Source organism: Marmota marmota, unplaced genomic scaffold (assembly GCF_001458135.2).
Source record: "Marmota marmota marmota unplaced genomic scaffold, marMar, whole genome shotgun sequence".
NCBI lineage: Eukaryota > Metazoa > Chordata > Mammalia > Rodentia > Sciuridae > Marmota > Marmota marmota.
The window spans coordinates 20,738,553-20,760,145 of NW_025999990.1; the positions used below are offsets into that span (position 1 = coordinate 20,738,553).

The 21,593-nt window shown below is 51.2% G+C and overlaps 1 protein-coding gene across 9 annotated transcripts in view; it reads left to right on the forward strand.

Moving 5' to 3' along the window:
- Positions 1–20,724, forward strand: part of St8sia5 (ST8 alpha-N-acetyl-neuraminide alpha-2,8-sialyltransferase 5) — a 64,007-nt gene extending 43,283 nt beyond the window's left edge. For all 9 annotated transcript variants that reach the window (XM_048806272.1, XM_015482410.2, XM_048806277.1 and 6 more), the window contains 5 exons: positions 8,520–8,606; positions 11,822–11,966; positions 14,356–14,468; positions 18,380–18,472; positions 19,594–20,724. In XM_048806272.1, the coding sequence (XP_048662229.1) occupies positions 8,520–8,606; positions 11,822–11,966; positions 14,356–14,468; positions 18,380–18,472; positions 19,594–20,062 (907 nt within the window). In that variant the 3' untranslated portion in view covers positions 20,063–20,724. The remainder of the gene's footprint in view (positions 1–8,519; positions 8,607–11,821; positions 11,967–14,355; positions 14,469–18,379; positions 18,473–19,593) is intronic.
- The last annotated feature ends 869 nt before the right edge of the window (positions 20,725–21,593 follow it).

Sequence of the window (21,593 nt, forward strand, 5' to 3'; positions counted from 1 at the left end):
AAATACCTTAGACAATCAACTTGTAAAGAAAAAAGGTTTACTTTAGCTCACAGAATTGGAGGTCTCCGTTCGTGGCCAAGTGGCCCCTTTGCTTTGGAGCCTGTGGTGAGCCAGCACAGTGTGGCAGGAGCTGTGTTGAGTAAAGCCACTCACTCATGGGTCCCATGAGGGCACACCTCCAATGACCTAGAGACCTCTCACTAGGCCCCACCTCTTGAGTGCTCCACAGCCTCCCGATAGCACCACTCTGCCAAACAAGCCTTCAACACACGGGCCTTGGGGACATTTCAGATGCAAACTATAGTAGATTCCATAAGCTAAGCCCAAGAGTGAGGCCAAATGTCCAGCTGGCATTGTCTGGGTCAGTTATGGCTCCTGCATTCACCAGTTGTCTGTGTTCCCGCCCTGGGGTGAATCCCTGAGGCAATCCACCTCTCATGAGTGCCATGCACCCCTGTGGTCCCACCCCTCATGGGGGAAACAGACGTGAATAACTAAGAGGTGACAGAGAATTGGACTTGGGCTAGTGTGAGAAGGGGCTGGCCAGGCAAGGCCTCCCCGAAGGGGATGGCACAGCTGCAGCCTGCATGGTGATAGGTGCTAATTAGGTCAGGAGGTTCCTGGATGGAATATTTGTCTGAGGCCCTGGGCCAGGAGGGAGTCTGTGTCCCTGCCCTGAAGGACCAGGTCAGCTTGAGTGGTCAGCTGAGCAGCAGGAGGGGCCTGCCGTGTGGACCCACACCTGGGATTTTGTCTTTATCCAGAGGCCGTGGGTGCCCATGGCAGGGTTTAAGCAGGACCAGCAGTTGTTTGGAAGCACTGTCGAGCAGCTGTGATTTAGTGGCAAAGACCACCCAGACTTCAGTCAGGGCCTGTGAGCAGAGAGCCCCTGTCTTTCCTCAGAATTCAAACACTTCAGGCCTTTGCACTTGGGTGGAAATCCAAAGCATATCTCAGCGTTTTCAAAGGGAACATAGTGAATTTTTAAAATTATAAAACATACAGTCTTTACATGGCCACTCCGAGGTCTGGACAGGAAGAGTGGAGAAGCCCTATAAGCTGGCCGTCCTTCCCTGCAGCTCTGTCCTTCCCCATGTGATTCCTATCTGCTGGTGTTGGTCACTGCATCAGGCTGTAGGGGCCTCTGTGACAGTCCCACAGACAAGGGACCTTAAGCAACAGACACCGATTCCTCACAGTGCTTGACCCCCGGGGGTGTGAGGGCATGGGGTCAGCAGGGCTGGCTTCCTTCATGGTCTCTCTCCTTGGCTGACCAGTGGTCACCATGTCCCCATGTCCTCACATGGCTGACCCTTGGTCTGTGTCTTGCGTCCTAATCTCCTCTTCTTATAAGGACACCAGTCACATTGGGGTTCACCATGATGACTTAATTTTGCCTTAATGGCCTCTTTAAAGACCCTTTCTCCAAATACAGCCACACAGTGGGGTACTAGAGGTTATCGCTGTAACTCATGGGTTGTGGAGGGACACAACTCAGCCAGTAACAGTCCCCATCACAGCTGATATTTGGGGACCAGATGAGAGATGACCTGGGCCCTCTGATTTGAGCCCAAATTCAAACTTTATGGACAGTGATGGACAGCCTCCTATTTCCCACATCTGCCCACCTGCTGTCCCTGGTCATGGCTTTCATTAGGGGTGTCTGGTGGCATTTGTTCTCACATTTGCCTTTGGGGAACCTTCTCTAGTCCCCCCGGGCTGAGTTCCTGAGATAAGTAGCCATCTCAGGAGGTGACTGCAGGTCTAGCTGCGCGTTTCATGGCCTGTCTCTTCCATGGTAGCTGCTCTCTCTGTGGTTCCAAGCCCCGGGGGTCTGAGAGGACAAGCGAAGCCCAGGCTACTCATGAAGCATCAGTGCATGTGCCCAGGAGATGCCAGGGAACTGCAATCCCCGTGCCTTCCTTCCTGAGCCTCCAAGCTGAGGGTCTTCCAGTCCTCCCTGGATGAAGTCAGAGAAGCCCAGAGGCTGGCCTCTGATCTGAGCAGGTCTGACATCATCTGGGGACCCACAGGCTTTGCTGGGCTCCGGCTCAGCTCCATGACCTGGACTTATGAACGATGGCCCTGAGTCATTGGAAAAAGGTCACATCCCCATCTGTGGAGGGAGACTGCTGGACAAACACACTCATGTCCCTTCAGGCGCACACAATGTCAGCTGGTGCTGTCTGAGGAGACAGGGAGATCTGTGATTCATCTGGGTATAATTTTGATGCAAAATTGCTCAAATCAATGGTAAAAATCAGTCAACCAGAAAATTCCCACATGGGAAACGCCTCACTCCCTGACACTGTCAGATGCGGGAGGAGTTATTCTGTGATGAATTGTTATGAAAATACATGGTTGCTAATTCTTGTTCAAGTTATTTATGCTTGATTTTAGTCATTCTAGTACCTCTTTATTTTTAAATAAAAATATTCAGTTGCTGCCTGCCCTCATATCCAGCTGGTGGCCATGCAGGAGAACTCTCAGCTGGCCTCTCCACTGCCCATGACCCATCTTTCCAGGGTCTGGGACTCGGTGCTGAGCTCAGTAATGAGGCCAGGCGAGAAGCTGGGAGCCACAGGCACTGGGCAGATGCCCGCCGTCTGGGCTGGGAGCTGCTTCATGCCCCTGGAAGCTGTCTCAGGGCAGTGTTCACAAGTCCACTGCACTGGGGCTCCTCGAGGGCAGAACTTGAGCCTAGGCAGCTCCGAGATCAACCTGCACAGGTCCAGGACACACCTAGGAAACGAATGAGTGGGTGAAGGAAGAGGGTGAGATCTGGTGCAAATAGAAGGCTGTGGAAGAAAAGGGGAGAACAAAGACGCATAATGAGATGATCATCTCAGCTCATGCGATCTCCACCTCCTGCCCAAGAAACCTCCAGTGCACAGAGACTCACAATAATAAAAAGTCCCAGTGCCCTGCACCATGCCTTCTCACCCAAGCTACTCCTTCCGATTCTCAGCTGTCTCCTCTGGTAATGACCTCTCACTACCATGCACATGCTGTTTCCCGTCTTCACCGATTCCATGCTTCAGTGGGTGAGGATTCTGTTCCCTTCCACCAGGCCCAGGCCCCTCCCCACACTTCCCCAATTGAAGGACACTGTGTTTGGGACATGGTTTGTGCCCCCAGGGTTCATATATTGAAGCTTTGGTCTTCAGTGTGGCAACATTGAGGCAGTGGAATTTTTTAAATCTGGAGCCTAGTAGGAGATATTTAAGCTAAATAAGTCTCTTTCTTAGAAGAACTAGCCTCAGGTATTTTGTTATAGCAACAGAAAATAGAATAATACCAGGGGGTATTGATAGCCTTTGTAGTTCCTGTTTGTAGAGATTACCTAAGTAACGACTTTCCCCCAGGATGTTGAAGACCTTCACCATCTTCTAGCACGTGGTTACATGAGAAGCATGAGAACGGCTGTTCCAGACTATCTGGTTTCTTTCTTTCTTTTTTGCCTCTGGGATCTTGTTAGCTCAGGCCACTTCTGAATGTCCAATGACATTCTCATTTTCCAGTGGGACCTCTTCATCTGAGCTCATGTCCAAACTCTTTTGTGTGTGTGTGTGTGTGTGTGTGTGTCTCCAAACTCTAGAACTTGCTCTTGAATCTTTCTGTACAGTTTTCTTCCTCTTCATTGGTCTGTACTTCCTCTTTCTAGTATATCTAAAAGCTGGGCTGGGTCTTCTCGATTGCTTCTCTAGCACTCATATCTTTTAATCACAACCTCTTTCTCTCTTTGCCATTTGCTTCTACTGTCTGGTCAAATTCCTTGACCTCATCTTCTAGTTCTTCTAATGAACTCTTCCCTCCAGTTTTTCTTTTCTTACTTTCAAAGATGTACTCTTTTGAATAGCTCTGGAGACATTAAGCAGAACAAAATTATTACTATTTGATACTGAGGATTGAACCTAGAAGCTCTTTGCCACTGGGCTACATCCCCAGCACCTCCCACCCACGCCTTTTAAATGTTGAGACAGGTGCTCTCTAAGTTACTGAGGCTTCCTCTAACTTGCCATCCCCCTGCCTCAGCTTCCTGAGTTGCTGAGACTGCAGATGTGCAGCACCATGTGCCAAGCAGGATATTTTTAAGTGGTCTTTTGCACCTCCAGTAGTTTTCTCTGTGGCCATTTTATCTGGTGGTTTGTCCTGTTCTGTGTCTCCCTCAGGTTGACCAGGTGACCCTTGGTTGCCTATGCACATTTAACTTAAAGCAATTAAAAGTCAGCAGGAGCTTCACGTCTGAAGTTGTTCCAGGTGCTCCTGAGCCTTTTGCAGCTAGAAGGTCCAGGTTTTTAGCTGGGAATGGTGCAGTTTTTAGAGAGGAGTTAACAGTCTTGCTCCCCACATTAAATCTTTGCCTGTTGTGGGGGAGGGGTGGGTTTTGCTCTCACAGCCTGACTCTCATTTCCAGGGACAGGGCCTTCCCCCTTTCTACTCCGCTTTTGGACTGTTCTATTATCCTGTCCTTTGCCACCCGCTCCACTTCCTTTCACTTGTTGAGATCTCTCTTCCTCCTAGAGGCTCCTCCTGCCATTCTGCTTATTTGGTAGGTTTTTGCCCGTTTTTACTCTTTTGGAGTGTTAGTGGTGTCAGGGGAGACAGGGGAGTCTGGGGCAACCCCGTCTTTAAAGTAAAGTTGATCTCTGCACATGTAAAGCAATCTATAAACTGTTTTTATGCATATGATTCCATTTGATCTCTCTGGCAACCTTTGGGATGGGCAGGGCAGAGGCGATGATATCCATCCTACAGATGATTAAATGACTTGCCCAGGTCACTTTGCAAGTTGAGGATGGAGCCAGGATTTGAGGCTGGGTGCTCAGGGTGCAGCAACGGCACTGGAGGCCCAGGGAATGGGGCCTGGAGGTTGCTCACGGTTGAGTTCAGGACCTGGCCTGGCAGGGCTGTTTCCACCAGGTGATGGATGCAGTGGCTGTGCAAGGTGCTGCTCCAAGGGCCTGTGGGTTGGAAGGGGAGCCGTGGGGGAGCCAGGATGCTGCAGAGTAGTGGCACCTCTTCTCCTGTGAGGTTCTGAGTGGAGAGAGCTGCTGCAGGAGGTTGGGAGGCCGGAAGGAAGCTCTCCTGCCTTCTGTCTGGATGTGAGGGGTTCCTTCCAGGGCTGAATGCCAAGCGGGTTCTGGCCAGAGCCTTGTACTCCCTCTTCTCTGCCTGGGTACACTCTCCCCAGATATTCCCTGTATCGTTTCAGTCTCTGTGCAACTATATTGGGAACATTGAGTATTTAAATAAAGTTTAATGCTTTAGTACGAGACTTCTCAGACCCTTTAATAAAGGAATCTCATGCGTATCATCTCCTAGAGTTAATGGATCATGGGATCGACCCACTGAAACAGCCAACAGCCACTTCCTTCTGTCTTCACCCTGCTGCACAGCGCTTACTACTCTCGGGCGAGCCATTATAAATTTTCTTCCCCTGGGCCTCCACCCTAGTCTGTAGGCTTCCTGCAAGCAGGGAGTTGTTTTGGTCGGGGACTGTATTTCTAGTTTGTGTCATCTAGAGTTATAAATAGTTAGGGAACTTGATTTGGACTCAATATTATTGATCCATTCATTCATCTCTTGAAATAATAAATATTCTATAGGCACCTGCTCTGTGCTTTGCACTGGACTTGACAGTGATCCCTGTATTCTTGGTTATTTGCTGTCATGGGAACAATCAGGATTGAGTAAGGACAGGTTGTGGGTTTTACAAAAATGCAAAGTACAGAGGGTCGCAGCAGTTCAGCTGAACAGCAGTAATAACTTACACCCCCAGGTGCTTGCTGTGTCAGGCACTGGGCCCCATGCTTTATTGTGTCATCTTATTTAGTCATTTAAAAACCCATGAGGGCAAGAGACTATTATTATGCTCATTTTATAGATGAGAAAACTGAGCTCAGAGAAGTTAAATAACCTGCTAACCTGCCAAACCTTCAATAGTTAGGAGGTATCTCAACTGCGTCCCTGTAGTTTCCAAACCCATGCAGTCACCATCCTCTGTGACTTTTCCTGCGACCACCCCTCCCCCACCAGTCATACATCCTCCCTGTAGGTGAGGCTTGACCTGACTGGGGACAACTGTCACCCCCTCCAAATAAACTCAGGGACACACCTGCAGAATGAACCTTGTCTGGGTTGTTTTTTTGTTTGTTTGTTTGTTTGTTTTTTTGTGTGTGTGTGTTTTAAATTATAGTTAAGTGGGTATCTGCCTTTTTGGGAATCATGATCCCTTCAAGAAGCTGATGAAGGCTGAATTCTCCCCAGAATATGCCCCAGGTGGACTCCCTCAAGCCCTTCAGGAGACTGTGGGGTAAGAACTACAGTCGTAGGGATTTCTTGGGAACTCTCGGCTCCTGGATCACTTCCTCATTTGTGATCTAAGCCAGAATAGCTTCCTTTAAGGGGCTTCTTCTGCACAAGGGCCCAAGTCCAGCCAGCTTCCGAAGACCCACTACTAGGTGACCCTGGACGTACCCCACGCCTAGCCTTTGGTTGGGGACGGTGTATGATCAAGAGAGAGAAAAGTCTTGGTATTGCTTTTAATGAGTGTAGGGCCTGCCTTGCATTTCAGTGTTTCTGTAGAATTTCAGTTTTAGAAACAGCTCAATAAGAAAAGGATCCCATGATCCATTAACTCTAGGAGATGATACGCATGAGATTCCTTTATTAAAGGGTCTGAGAAGTCTCGCACTAAAGCATTAAACTTTATTTAAATACTCAATGTTCCCAATATAGTTGACCATAGGTTCCCCTTCTTTAAAAAAATTGGTTAAACCATATGCAAATGCCATCTTGTAGCACTTTCATGTAGTTCAGCTAATACCTTGTGATACCACATTGAAGTAGCAGTCCATGGAACATTCTTGGGAAAACACAAATGTCCTCATACGGATTTTTCTCTTTTCTCCTTTATGCCCCATTCTCCCCCCACCACCCAAAGAGCTAACAGTATAAGGAAATGCATAAAAGTGCCAACCAAGTGGTAATAGTAAAAACACAATCTCTTAGTAGGCAGCCCAGGGTTATGGTAGCCCCATGTTACAGATGAGGAGACTGAGGCTCAGAAATGATTTTTCTGTGGTGACACAGGATCCAAGGAATAACTTCTCGAGTGCAATGGAGATATGTAACCAAGGATAGGGAAGATGACAGAGACACTGAGCACGTATATTAGAGAGAGGGTGTGAGACGTGGCATGTGGCCTTCAAGGTTAGACACTCTGAAAAGGAGAAGGGAGATGCTGGCCATTGCGGTCAATGTGTATAAGGGTCTCATGATCACTTGGTGTTTGTAGGAATTTGTATCTTTGATTTACTCAACAATCATTATCAAGTGTCTATATTTTGCTAGGCATGCAAATATAGTACTGAAACTCAATGCATAATTACAAATATGCAAATGTAAATTGATAATTTAAGTAATAATTCTTTTGTGAGTTTCAAAGGGAAAATCACAATTTTTGATTGAGATGTTCCCTTTTCTGTGAGTGCCTGAGAACAATGCTCAGATATTTAAAAATCAGTAAGCATAACGCCTGGCAGATCGTCTTTCAGAGAAAAGGGGCATACCCATAGTTTCTCACCTCTTTTGTATGTCACTGGGCAGTTGTGATCTGCCCTGGGACAGGAGGATGAGAAGGGTTGCCACAGTCCTGAGTCTCCTGTGGGCTGTGCACAGTGTGGGGCTTGACGGGAGCCCTGCTAGAGAACTGATGTCACTCCTTCATAGCCCTGAGTTGGGTGTGGTGGCACATGACTGTAATCCTAGTAACTCCGGAGGCTGAGGCAGGAGGATTGCAAATTCAAGGCCAGCCTCAGCAACTTAGAAAGACCCTGTTTCAAAAGAAAAATCAAAAAGGCTGGGGATTGGAGCTCAATGGGGAAGTACCCCTGGGTTCAATTTCTAGTACAAAAAAAAAAAAAAAAACAACCAACATTTCCTGAGAGCGCTGTGCAGACCTGAGGGACAAGGAATAATGGCTTGTTAGAATCAGGTGTGGAAAGACATGCAGACCCAAAATGACCATCACAGGGCCCCGTGGGGAAGCCCTAAAGCCATTCAGAAGGCAAGCGCAGGGAGAGTCCGTCAAGAACGTTAGTGGGTATTTTTGTGGGTAGAATGGGCAGGGTGGGAGCAGTCGTGCTGACAGCTTTGGGACTGGCTAGGATCACTGTGGCAGGCTCTGAGGCTTAAGGATTGCCACTGGTTGTCTGATAGCTGGCCCTGGAGGGATTATGGCAGGGGACAGCAGCTCTCTGAATAGGAGGTGACTGCACTGCTCAGTTTACACATGAAAGGCACGTGGCTGGGACTTGGCTTGTTGTCTTCAGGAATTAGCAAGGCTCCAGTCACCAGAGCATCAAGAACACAGAAAATAAAAAATACATATATACTTATTTTCAAAGCACCAGTCCAGGATTTTGCATAGGGGAACAGGAAGGGGGCATTTTTGGAAAGATGACACTTGGTCCAGCCTGGCCCTCTTACCTGCTCTCTGTTCTCCACTCCCAAAGGGTGAAGCAGTCGGAGCTGTTCGACAGGTGGAAGAGCCTCCAGATGTGCAAATGGGCCATGAACATCTCCGAAGCCAACCAGTTCAAGTACCTACCGTCCGTTGTCCCCCCTCTCCCTGTGTGGCCGCACTGTCCCTCTCATTGCCACCTCTTCAGAGTTCCCCTGTCCTGCAAGGCCAAGCTCTGGGAGGCCATCTGCCCTGGAGCCGGCCCTGACTGGCTTGGGAGTGTGGGCAGTGGCAAGGTTCCCAGGCCACAGAGGGCAAGGCGGGCAGCCGAACAGCTGCTGTCCGCATCTCTCTCCCGCAGTCTTTGTAGCGGCTCTGCAAGGTCACTGCTGTCACATGCAGCACACAGTGGGGGTTAACTGAGGTGCCTAGTAGGGGGGCTATCCTTGCTTGAGGGCTCCCCAGGCCTCTGCAGCCTCACCAACCTGGCCTCCCTCTCTGGGACATTGCCTCTGACAAAAGACAGCCTCCCCTCTTTTCAGAGCCTGTGTTCTGACAGCCTCACCAGACGCCTGAGCCTGGCTGTAGATTGTCTCCTAATTGCTCTCCAACCACAATGAACAGATTACAAACTCCCAAAGAGACAGGAGCTGTCTTAACGTCCTGCTGTGGGTGGCAAGCAGATGGAAGACATCCAAAAATTCTTTTCATTAGTGCAAGTGCCCGGGTTCCGTCTCTCCCTACAATCCCGCGAGTGTATGGTATTGTGGCGGTGCAGGTAGACTTGAGGCTGCGGAACTGATACGACCCTGGTAACCCGGGTGTAAGCTAGATTTCCACATCAGGTGCGAGTTGAAATGTTCAGGGAGCTTCAGCATGAGGGAATCCTATCCCAGAGCTTGGGAAGAGGGAATGTTACCGAGAATTCTGTATTCTCTTTATAAATCATTTATTCCAGTTTGTGGCAATTCCAGGCCAAGTCTAGAGGTAGGATAATTGTTTTAAGTAGCACATTTTTAGAAATGTGAATGTCTGAAGTGATGAGCCCTGAAGAGCAGGTGCTAGTGGCCTTTGTGAGATGCCAGAAACCCTGCTCAGGCCCAAAGTAGTTTGCAGAGGTCCACCTTCCCTCAAAGCCGACTGTGAACCTCAGCATTGTGCTGGAGGAATGGTATGGTGCAGGGGCTGTGCTGCAGTCTGACCCTCAGAGGGTCACTATGTGCTGCCCAGATCGATGCCTGGAGTGAGAAAGGCCTGAGCCCGCCCAGGGTGGCCGTAGAGCACAGCACAGGTGCAGTCAGTGAGATGACCGTTGTCTAGGCCGAGAGGCTCATCAGTGGGATTTACATGCCTAAGGAAATAGTGAAGCAACCGGAAAATGACAAGGGAAACACAGGGGTCATGTGGGAGCCATGGCAGGGATCAGAGAGCACCACCCAGGACAGCTGAGACCTTCCAGGGAGGAGGGATGTGGAAAGGGAGGTGTCATCAGGCCTTGGGGTGCTCTGAGTAGAAAAACCTCAAGGCCATCCAGTGGCTTCCCTCTGCTCATGTCTCAAGCTCCTGGAACGATGATGAGATTATTCATGCAGGTTGTAGGAACCCGGTGCAGGATGGGAGGGAGGCCTGAGCCCTGTAGTTGCAGGAAGGAGCCCTGTAACTGAGTCCTGCTCCTCTCCTGTGGCCTACAAATAGACACTGGCATTTTGGTTTGTATGTCTGTTGCTTGTAAGCTTGATTAGTATGAGTCGATTTCCCCAATGAGGGTACTCAAGATGGAGTTCTGCACCAGCGAAGCTTAGGGACAGATGCTGGTGTGTAGTGCTGACCTGTGATATGCCCTGCCAGGCTTCTAGTCTCCCCTCTGGAAGCCACCTCTCCATAGGAAAGACCACTGTCTGTGACTAGCAGCCAGCTGGGCTCTCAGTGAAGTCCCGGCAAGAGACATAATCATAAAAAAAATTATCCTGTAACTTTCCCAGGTTTGGCAAGCTGGAGTCACAGAATCACAGGGGTCAGAGTGGAAGAGCCAATTCTGCATGTCGCCTATGAGGAAACAGGCCCAGGGGGGGAAAGTGACCTGCCTGGAGCCCCACAGCCAGCAGTGGGAGAACAGATACTAGAATCCAGGCCCCTTGTCACCAGGTTGGTGACCTAAGTTTCCATCCTAGAACTTGGGCTTTCAGAAATCTCCTCCTGGTTCTTCATTAGTGGTCATTGCAGGGCTCTGTAGGGAAGGTGTCCCTCTCTGTAGGGAAGTTGCCTGGATGCTGGTGGTGATTGTGCCTGGATGCTGGTGTCCCTGGAGGCAGCCAGCATGTGCTGAGCCTGCTGCTGCCGCTTTTGGGAGGAAGTGGGCCTCATGGGCCCAGATCCCTGACATGAGGGGGCAATGGTCTGTGCCCTTATTCAAGTCCAACGCCCTCTGTGTTCAGAGTTTCACGTCCCCAGGGCTGGGGAGCACGGTGTGCCCAGGATCTGACCCACTGAGGCAGCGTGTGGAGTCTCCTGGTGCCCCCAGAATGCATTGCTGGGTGGAACACCTGGTGCAGAGTGGAGGGGAACCAGGCTCCCCTGGCCTGGCTGGTGCCCGGGCCTGCCACACCAGCCTGTCCTACCTGCAGCTTGTTCCTGATGAAGCTGGTACCTAAGCTTGAGCCCTGTGGCTCTCATCAGGACTCCTTTTATAAAAATGACAAACCCTGACATTTCTGTTGGAACCAGCAGCATCACCCACCACCCAGTTTCTGACCCTTCCTTTTTCCTGACTCAGTTTCTGAGTGGTCGATAGCACACAATTCTGCTGGCCACCAGGATCTTGGTTCTGGGGAGACTTCAGACAAGGTGGATGCCTTGTCTAATCTGTGATGGGGGCTGAGGCCCTGAGAGGAGCTCAGGCTCCCTGGGGGTTTCAGTTCGGGCTGCACAAATGCGGCAGGAGTAGCCTGGCTCTGGGCAGCAGGTCTGGATGGAGGCTCCAGTGGGGAACAGCTAAGGGTGTGACTAGCCCTAGGCAGGATTGGGAGGGGGAAGCCCCTGCTGTCAATGGCTGTCACCCAAGCCCGAGCGGGACATGGTAGATGAGGTTTATGGCTCCCAGTCTGTGCGCCAGCCTTTGGGACAGTGCATTTGTGGGGACAGGGGCAGTAGGAGGCTTCATGGTGGTAGACCTGGTGTGGCTGAAAGGACAGTGCCTGGGGAGGTGTCACTGCTGGAGGGGGAGGGAGCCCCAGTGGAGGTGTGGGCAGGAGCAAGCGTGGGAATCAGAACCGGGGAGGCTCGGCAGAGTGACCCCTGTGTCCTCGGTAGGCTGTGCTATGCCTAGTGTCACCCTCCTGTCCTCCCACCCGGCAGGTCCACTCTGTCCAGGTGCTGCAATGCCCCAGCCTTCCTCTTCACCACCCAGAAGAACACGCCACTGGGCACGAAGCTCAAGTACGAGGTGGACACCAGCGGCATCTACCACATCAACCAGGAGATCTTCCGCATGTTTCCCAAGGTGCTCTGTGCGGGGTGCTCTGTGTGGGGTGAGGGAGCCCGTACAGCTGAGGCCCTCTGTGTCCATACCTGGTGATTTTGTGTGACTCATGCTCTGCCCTCTGTACCCAAGTGGCTTGTCCTGGTTGACCAGTTGCCTGGGCCCTGTAGCCTGTCTGCTGGCTTCCTTGGGGGTTCTGTCTAGGCACCATGAATGCCAACTGGCTACCACCCATGTGACTTTGGCAAGAAAGTAGTGAAAATCCTGGTTATTGCATTGCTTGCTGAGGACAGACATCTGGGACACGGATCTCATGTGCCTCCACTCCAGAGGTAGACACAGGAGTGAAAGAGACACCCCAAGGCTATGAGCCCCAGAAGGCACCATCCAGGGCAAACCAGGCTCTGAAACTTAGCCCAAGTCAGATGACCTTGGGGTCAGTCTTTCACAACCTCAGTCTCTGTGTCTAACAGGGGCTTGGAGTAGGCGTAGATTCAGTTGCTCATTAAAGAACATCCACAATATCCTTAAACCTTTCTTTCCTTCCTTTCACATAAGGAAGTCTGGAGTGGGTGGATCAGCCTGGCATGGTGGTCACAGAGTGAAGGATATACACATGTGACCTGTTCAGATCACTGAGGTTCTCTTGGGCTGACCACAGGCACAGTCCCCGGCTCCAGACTCTCATGGATGGGGATGCTGTACTTGTCATCAGATGTGGATGGGGTTTGGCCTCTGAAGAGAGGCAGGTCACATGGGGCATGCGCACTACTACACTTTGGACCAACTGTGGAAATGTTGAGTGGAGCCAGTGTGGGGGACACACACCTGTGATCTCAGGGACTAGGGAGGCTAAGGCAGAAGGATCCTAAGTTTGAGGCCAGCCTCAGCAACTTAGCAAGACTCTGTCTCAAAATAATTAAAAAAAAAAATACCCAGAATGTAGCTCAGTGGTAAAGCACCCCTGGGTTCAATCTCTAGTACCCCCCCCCCCCGAAAAAAAGAGAAGTAATGCTGAATGGAGGTGTGTGCAAATCTGTCTGGATGAAGCTTGAGGTCCTGGGGGGTGTGAGTGCCACCAAGCCCAGTCTCCCTGCAGTCCTACCAGAGGCGCCAGTAAGACTCAGGTTCTGTGGAGCTCGGGGCAGCAGCTGGAGGCCAGTGGTTTCTTCCCACTGAGTGGTTTCATCTCAGTGCCGGAGAGGATGGTGGTGAGCTACCTTTGCAAGGTGGGTCTTAGCCCTGGAACATGAGGCTGGTGAGGTGACCAGCGAGTGAAACACAGCCAGGCAGGGACCTGGGGAACTGGAACAGCCAGTAGTGTGACTGCAGAGGCCCAGGGAAAGAGCAGAGGTCACCGAACATTTTCTGAAAGAGCCAGATAGCCAATGTTTTGGGCTTTGAAGGGCATATTGTCTCCGTCACATCCCACATCCAAGCACTAACGCAGCTATGAATGACTAACAAAGGATGGCAGCTGTGTCCCAATAGCACAGAAATCTGAATTGTGTATAATTTTCACATGTCTTTGATTTGTTTCCAGCCATTTAAAAATCTAGGAGCTGGCAGCGTGGCTCAGGATAGGGTCTTGGCTGGTGGGCACAGGCTCTGGGTTCCATCTCTAGCAAATATAAAATCTGTTCATAGCTTGCAAGACATACAAAACCAGGAGCCGAGCCAGATGTGGCCCAGGAGCCATAATTTTCCGGTCCCTGAATTCTAATTCAGGTGACATAGAATGGCACTTCCCCTGAAGGTAAGTATTTACTGGGTTTGTAAAAATTCTCAGCTTCCCAGCCTTCTGTCCCTGCCCTGGACATTCTGATTCCATGATTCTTAGATGAAGCCTAGAAATGGATATTCTCAGGTAGTTCTTGATTTATGGAAGTTTGGAAAACATCCATATAAAACATAATAAGGTTTTGATGATTTTTCCAAAGATGACCTTGGTTTTTTCATTCCTGTGTAAAAGGTAAAGAGTGCTTTCACTGTCCTTGAGACACCTGTGCTTTTCCTGCCCTGGCCCCCTCGGGTCTGTCCCTCCAGGGAAATGGGCTGTGAATACCAAGTCTCCCGCAGACGCTGCAGGTCTCTAGAGTTAGCCTAATTCCTGAAGCTGCCGTAGCACTATCATGCTCCAAGATAAGCTTCTTCACAGATGTGCTAGGAAGAAGCTGCCTACAGACTCCTGGGTGTCAGAGGTGGGAGGGACCTTTGGGGCCACCTAGCAATAACAGGTTGACCTCTCTTCTCATGGGCAAAGTGGAGACCCACTTTCCTCCCACATTCCCAGTAAGGCTCGCTCATGGGGCCAAGAAATCCTAGAGGTAGACGTGGTTGCAGAGGTGAGCACCCCAGATGAGGGCAGGGGTGACCTTGGCTCTGACCACTGTGCCTGTGCCTCCCCCAGGATATGCCCTACTACCGGTCCCAGTTTAAGAAGTGTGCAGTGGTGGGCAACGGAGGCATCCTCAAGAACAGCCGCTGCGGGAGGGAGATCAACAGTGCTGACTTTGTCTTCCGGTAAGAGAACCCTCTGGGTCTGTACCTGCCATGGACCCCACCACCCTCCTCCTCTGTGACACCCCACAAACTGCAGCTCCCCCTCATGCTCTGACATTGTCCTTCAAACAATTAGCCCCCCATTCCCCAACCCTGCACACCCTTATGCTCCGAGGTATCCTGCTTTCTCTCTCCAGCCCATCCCTTGGGGTAAGTTGTTGGACTCCCAGGTCCTCCGTTTTCCCATTTGCAGAATGGGAAGCATGTAAAGAGCAAAGATCAGGCTGTGAGGCCCTGAGGATTTGTGGGCCAGGCTATGGGCACCCACCTCCCTGCCGGTTCTACACTTCCCTGAGTACTGATTGGAAGCTGGGCAGCCTTGTGGCTTCACCCTGGCTTTAAGCTGGACACTGGTCCTTGTGTCACCTCTCCCTTATGCAGAATACTCCTATGTCTTTAGGGAGCCCGGCTTTCCTCTTTAGCCTGGGTAGCAATGGGTTCAAAATAAGAGCTTCAAGCAAAGACCCACAGGTTGTCTGCAGGGGGATCTCAGGGGTTATGGATCTGCAATCAGGGGGCCACTCAGAGTTGGTGGCAGGGAGGGAGGCAGGGGAGGTTTGGTGTGGCTGGAAGTCCTGAAATAAAGGCAGCTCTTGCAAATTTTGGGTTCCTGGCAGTGCAACCCCAGCCTTCTGTCCCTAGGAGAAGGAAGCCAAGGACATCCTGCATCAGGCTTGGAAGTAGCATCACTGACGTGGGTGGGTGGGTGACATGTGTGAGAGACACCTATTCCTGCTGCCCTGAGTCAGCTCACACTTCCTGGGGACACCGAGAAGCCCAAAAGAAGGTTCAGAGTTCTCCAACATGGCAGCCATCCCCAAATCCTAAGCCCGGCTACCGGCTTGCTAATGGAGGCCAGAAGGCCCTCCCGGGTCTTTGGGGCCTATCTGAGCTTCTGTCCAGGTGCTTGGCCTTAGGAAGTCATCTTGCTCCTCTGGACTATGGTTCCTCACCTGCAAAGTGGGGTTAATGACAGCAGCTTCCCAGAGCTGGGGAATTAAGTGACATGGCTGCTTCAGCTCTTATGCGTACTGCCCTGGACACTCTGTCAGTGCCTAAGAAATGTCAGCTACTACTCTTTCAAGGTCTTGTCCTCTCCACCTAGAAGGTTGCCCATTCTGGACCCCCTGACCTTCTGGCTATGCTGTCCCCTTGTCCTTCAAGCTTAGTTCAGGGATCCCCACTCCTTCCCTGGCTGTCTCCGCTTGCACTCTTCATGGAACCTGGTGCCACATCTCATGTGGCATTAGACACCCAGCCCTGTAGCCATGATCAGCCGAGTGGTTTCACCTGTGGGGACTGGAAACACAGAGAACTTCCTATGACAGTGGCTGGCACATTGTAATAACTCAGAAAACGAGCATGGGGTGAAGGGGTGCAGGAGTGAGGGGAAGGACGGGGTCACAGTATCCCCAGGATGCTTCGTGGTGATAGACTGGTTAAGCCATGAGTTTGAGGCCTGGAAGCCTGCGTCTGAACTAGGGACTGTGTCACCTTAGGCAAGTGACCTAACTGACCATTCCATCTTCCCTTCCTGAAATGCAGGATGAGGGCCACCATGGTACCCACCCCCCGGTGAGGATTGAATGAGTTAATACAGGCAAGATCTTCCAGCAATGTGGGACACACACTAAGCTTTGTTATAATACAAATTTGCCTTTTGATATTCTCTCATTTTACAGATGAAAACAACTGGGGGGGGGGGGGACATTCCAGGCCCAGACCACATGGGTGGTCACGGTCAGAACTAGGGATGTGGCTCTTGTCCTGCGTTCTCCGTGCAGTACCATGGCCTCTCCTCAGCTCCCCAGGGGCCAGGAAGCATTTCCCTGGGGCGTGCTCTCGTCCTACCACCTGAGCCAGGTGTAACAGCACAGTTGTTTGTGCTGGTTTTAGAGACACGGGGTCCTCTTGTTGTTGTCACTGTCTTTGTCCTAGTGGGACATTAGTGGCAAAGCCTGGCTGAGTGCCTGCCATGCATATCTAAGATTTGCTAGTCCCTTTTGTGTCCAGCGATGTCCCTACTGGATAGGACATCCAGTTTTGGGAAAGCGCCTTAGGTTCAAGGTCAGACAGACGTGTCCCCAGCCATGACTCAACCACTTCACAGCTTCAGGTCTCTGTACTTCTCCAAATGTCTTGCTTCTCATTCATAACACAGGGGACCTAATATCTGCCCCTTAAGGTTAACCATGTCTCGTATAATCCTGTGAAAGCTCCTGGCATGTTGTAGGTGCTCAATACATGATAACTGCACATCCCCTGTCTGTAAGGGGAATGTAAAACCTGCCTTCCACACTGATCTGATAGGAGAGGTATGACTGGGTTATAAGACAGGTGATAGTCCTGGTCCTGTTATCCAGGGTTGTTCTATACAGTCGTTCCTTAGACCCATGACTTCTCATGACTTCTCCTGGATAAAGAGCAGACACTCTTTGCATGGGTCTCAGTCCTTTGTAGTCCAGCCCCTCGCCCTGTGCTTCTACCACCACCCTCACTCTGCTGTAGTTACTAGGCTTCAATCATTCCCAGATGCCTCCTGCTTTCCTCTACCACAGGACCTTTGCACAAGCTGAAATGCCCATGACCTTCAAATTTACCCACTTAACACCCACTTCTTTTCAGTGTATTTATTCATTCATCATGTACTATTTGATGCAAAACAAAACCCCAAAACCTTATACCACATCTCTAAGTATGTAGAAAACAATAAAATAAATATTTGTAAACCAACCACTTAATTTAAAAGTTGAAGATTTGCATTAAGGCAGTCTATCAACTTTCCCATTCTACTGTTTTACCCCAGAGGTAATCGCCACCCTGAATTTTGCACTTATTATTCCTTGATTGTTAAAAGTGGTTTCATTCCATGTGGATTTAACTCTGAATACTTTGTTAACTTTCACTGTTTGGGGTCAGTTTCCTATTACTGCTGTAACAAGTCTCCACAAGTAGTGGCTTGAAACAGCACAAGTTTGTCATCTTACTGCTCCAGTGGTCAGAGGTCTCAGTGGGCTGCAGTCAAGGCACTGGCAGGGCTGCGTCCCTTTCTGAGGGCTGTAAGGGAGGACGGGTTGCCCTTTCCAGCTCCTGGAAGCTGTCTGCCTTCCTTGGCTTAATGCCAGCAGCGTAGCGTCCTCCCGTCTCTTTCTCTGGGTCTGCAGTCACATGTTTTCTTCTCTTTCCTTTGTTGTGACATCACTTTCTCCTGTATGACCCTGTGATGACCTTGGCTTCATCAAGGATGATCCCCTCTCTCAAGCTCCTTAACAGTTGCAGCTGCAGAATCTGTGAGCAGAACCTATTCATAGGTTCCAGGTATTAGGACGTTTAAGGGCATCTTTGGTGGCCGTGACTCTATGGCAGGGGCTTTGCACAGAGTTTGCTCCTCTGCTCACTCTGCAACTTGCTCTGTCACTCAGTACTGCATTTCTAAGACTCACCTTTGACCATTCCCACCTTTGACCAGTCTTCCACTGGTGGGCTTCTGCTGCTTCCTCCTTCGAGTAAGTGTCGCTTCCTCAGAGAAGTCTACCCCTATGCAAGGGGGTGCACCCCAGCCATCGTCCACTTAGAGCCATAGTCCTGGTCCTGTTATCCAGGGGTGTTCTATACAGAGCTTGTAACTATACAATTCCTCTGGTGGTTTCTCTGCCTGCTGGGTCTGGAACTTCAGCAAAACCAGTGACTGGGCCTGATACTGGACACAGAGCAAGAGGGCTGCTGTCTTATTACCTGGCCCCAGAAGTCTGGCCCAGCTGGCCACCTCTGCATCCCTGTGTCCATGTGATCCCTTCCTTACCCTTGCCCCCTCCCAGTGTCATCTGTACAGTGACTGACCCCCTGCCTGGGCTGCTTTGTGTCTTCTGCAGGTGCAACTTACCCCCCATCTCAGAGAAGTATACCGTGGATGTGGGGGTGAAGACGGACGTCGTCACGGTGAACCCCAGCATCATCACGGAAAGGTCAGTGGCCCTTTTTCTTCTGTAGCCAACAGTCCCTGTAGCCACTGGGCACTGGGAACGTGGCTAGTCCAGACTGAGGTGTGCAGGCTGTTCCCATGAAATATACAAATATAAATCTTTGAAATGGGTTTCAAAGACTTAATGAGAACAAAAGGGTGTCATTTATCTCATTTTAAAAATATTAATTCCATCTTGAAATGATATTATTTCAATATATTGAGTTAAATAAAATATAAAAATTAATCTCTCCCATTTCTCTCTTTTCAAGTTGTGTTTACTAGAATATTTAACATTGCATGTGAGGCCAGCATTGGATTTCCTTTGGACAGTGTGGGCTAGTCAGCCTGCTGTCGGCTAAGGCTGTGAGGAGCCTTCCAGGGTGTGGCCAGGGCAGACAGCGCCCTACCTGGCTGGGTCCAGGCGGCACTGGGGAAGCCAGGGCCACAGATCGCAGCTCCCCACCCAGCTGCCCCCTGGGGGTGTGCCTGGGAGGTGTCAGGGGAGGGGCCAATTTGTTGAGATCCCCAAGGCTGGGCATAGTTCCACCATCCATATCACGTTGAAGGGCAAGAGGAGAGGAGGAGGAGGAGGAGGAGGAGGAGTTGATGAATTGTATCAGGTGCCAAGAAAGGTAGCAAAGATGGTGCAGAGGAAGTGGCAGGACACGGTGAGAGGCCACAGAAGGTGGGCTGTTCAAGGTTAAAGTGTGCCAGATAGATGGGGTAAGAGGCTGAGGAGGGTGCTGAGCCAGTACAGGGCCCATCCTTGGGGAGGATAGTGCTGGGGAGGATGTGAGGACTCTGGACGGCCTGCACGCCCCCGTGCCAAGCGCATCTTTTTGGGTTAAGCATGGCCTTTCCCTTGGCTCCGCAACCACACACTAGATATTCGCCCCTTTGGTCTGGACTGATCTCTCCTGCACCACTTAAAGGGCACACCTTTCTCTGCAGCGGCGCTGGAGGAGAGAGGAGGGGCGTAGCCTTGTGAGTTCCTGCCCCCTCCCTTTGCAAAGCTCCCAGGGGGCAGGGGGCAGGAAGCTAGGGGCACTGAGGGGTAGAGGTGGGGTTAGGGATCCGGAGGAGCAGGCGACAGGACTTCTCTCACTCTGGGTCCCCTCGCAGGTTCCACAAGCTGGAGAAGTGGCGGCGGCCCTTCTACCGCGTGCTGCAGGTGTACGAGAACGCGTCGGTGCTACTGCCCGCCTTCTACAACACGCGCAATACCGACGTGTCCATCCGCGTCAAGTACGTGCTGGACGACTTCGAGTCGCCGCAGGCCGTCTACTACTTCCACCCGCAGTACCTGGTCAACGTGTCGCGCTATTGGCTCAGCCTGGGGGTGCGCGCCAAGCGCATCAGCACCGGCCTCATTCTGGCCACCGCAGCGCTTGAGCTGTGCGAGGAAGTGCACCTGTTCGGCTTCTGGGCCTTCCCCATGAACCCTTCGGGCCTCTACATCACGCACCACTACTACGACAACGTCAAGCCGCGCCCCGGCTTCCACGCCATGCCCTCCGAGATCTTCAACTTCTTGCACCTGCACAGCCGCGGCATCCTCCGCGTGCACACGGGCACCTGCGGCTGCTGCTGACGTGGCCACGTCGGGCTGCCCGCCCACAACCGAACCACCTCTCCTCCTCTCTCTTCTGGCGGGACAGGGGGCGCTTGGCCTGGCAGTGCAGGGACCTGGTGAGCAGGCTGTCGCTCCCTCAAGTAATTGAGCTTTGTGCTTGGATCCTGGGGCGGGAAGACAGGGCTGGGGCGCTCTGCAGGGTGCTTTCTGCTGGGCACAGCCCCAAATCAGGGGCCTCGGGATTGCAAAGGAATAAAGCACATTTCCCCTCAATTTTAGCTTGTGAGAGAGCACAGACTGAAGTGGTCTTGTGGCTGAAGGATGACCCTAAGGACCAGAGGGAGGAAACAGGACATCTGAGCACAGTCAAGATTTCATTCAGGCCTTTGGACTCTTGACTTTTATACCAAGGACTAGCCATGGATTACCATCTCAGAGCTTAGAGGCCAACCAGTGGCCAGATCTTCCAGTGAAGAAAGAGCCGTTCAGAGCTCTTGGGGTGAGCACCCCAGCTGCACCCAGCGGAGACCTGGATTATTATCTTCCCTGAGAGCCAGTGGCCAAAGACAGCCACACCTTTCCAAACACACCCTGGGACACACACAGTCTTGGTGCCCCTAGGTTCCATCCTGCATTTGACCTCTTGATGAGAAGGAAATAAAACAGGCCAGCCATTTGCACTAAGGTTTCCAAGCCAATGCTATCGCCTCAATAAGTGCTTAGCAATTTGCTTCCTCTTCTCTCTCCCTATTTCCAGCTCCATTTTATCCAGGAGTTATTTATAAAGATGCGTTCCTCTTGATGTTCCTGAATACTGCAGAATCCTGCTATACTGTGTTCCTGAATGGGGACAATCAGCTGGAAAATGCTGCCTTGTCACATGAGCTTAGTGACTGGAAGGAAACAAGGTGGGGCCTCAGACACCAGCATCCCTGAGGTTTCTGCCATGAAGGCAGGGACCCCCTGCAGTGTGGGCCTGATGTCTTCACCACAGGGACTCATGGGGCCTGGGCTTCTGAGAATCAGCTGTGCCTAGCCTGAGAGGGGTCCCTTGTCATTTCACATCTGAAATCCCTCCCTCTGCTCCCCCCCCTCCCCCCCCCGCCCGCCCCGAGGTGGGGGGATGGTTTCCACCATGAATGTGATTGTGCCTAACAGACTCTGCTGGTGAATTGCCTTAGAGCATAGCTGTGTGGAAGCATAGATGTTAGTGCCGGGAGGCTTCAGCCTGCCCATCCATCTGTCCTTCCTTTCCTCCTCCTTTTCCTCCTTTTTTCCCTCCCTCCCTCAGACATTTCTGGAGAAGAACCTGTTCTGGTCTTTGATTGACCTTGGGCAGACTGGAGGTGGGGGGTAGGGGGAGGTGACAAAGGCACCATCCCTATTTCCGGAGGTGGAGGAGGATTATACACATACTGCAGTCCCACATGTGAGCACAACAGGGAGGGGACCCCCTACCTGATCACCTTTTTCTTCAGGCAGAGCTGCAGGGCAACCTGAGAGACAGAAAACACGGACCTGGAAGGGTCTCAAAGGCCATTTGTCTCAT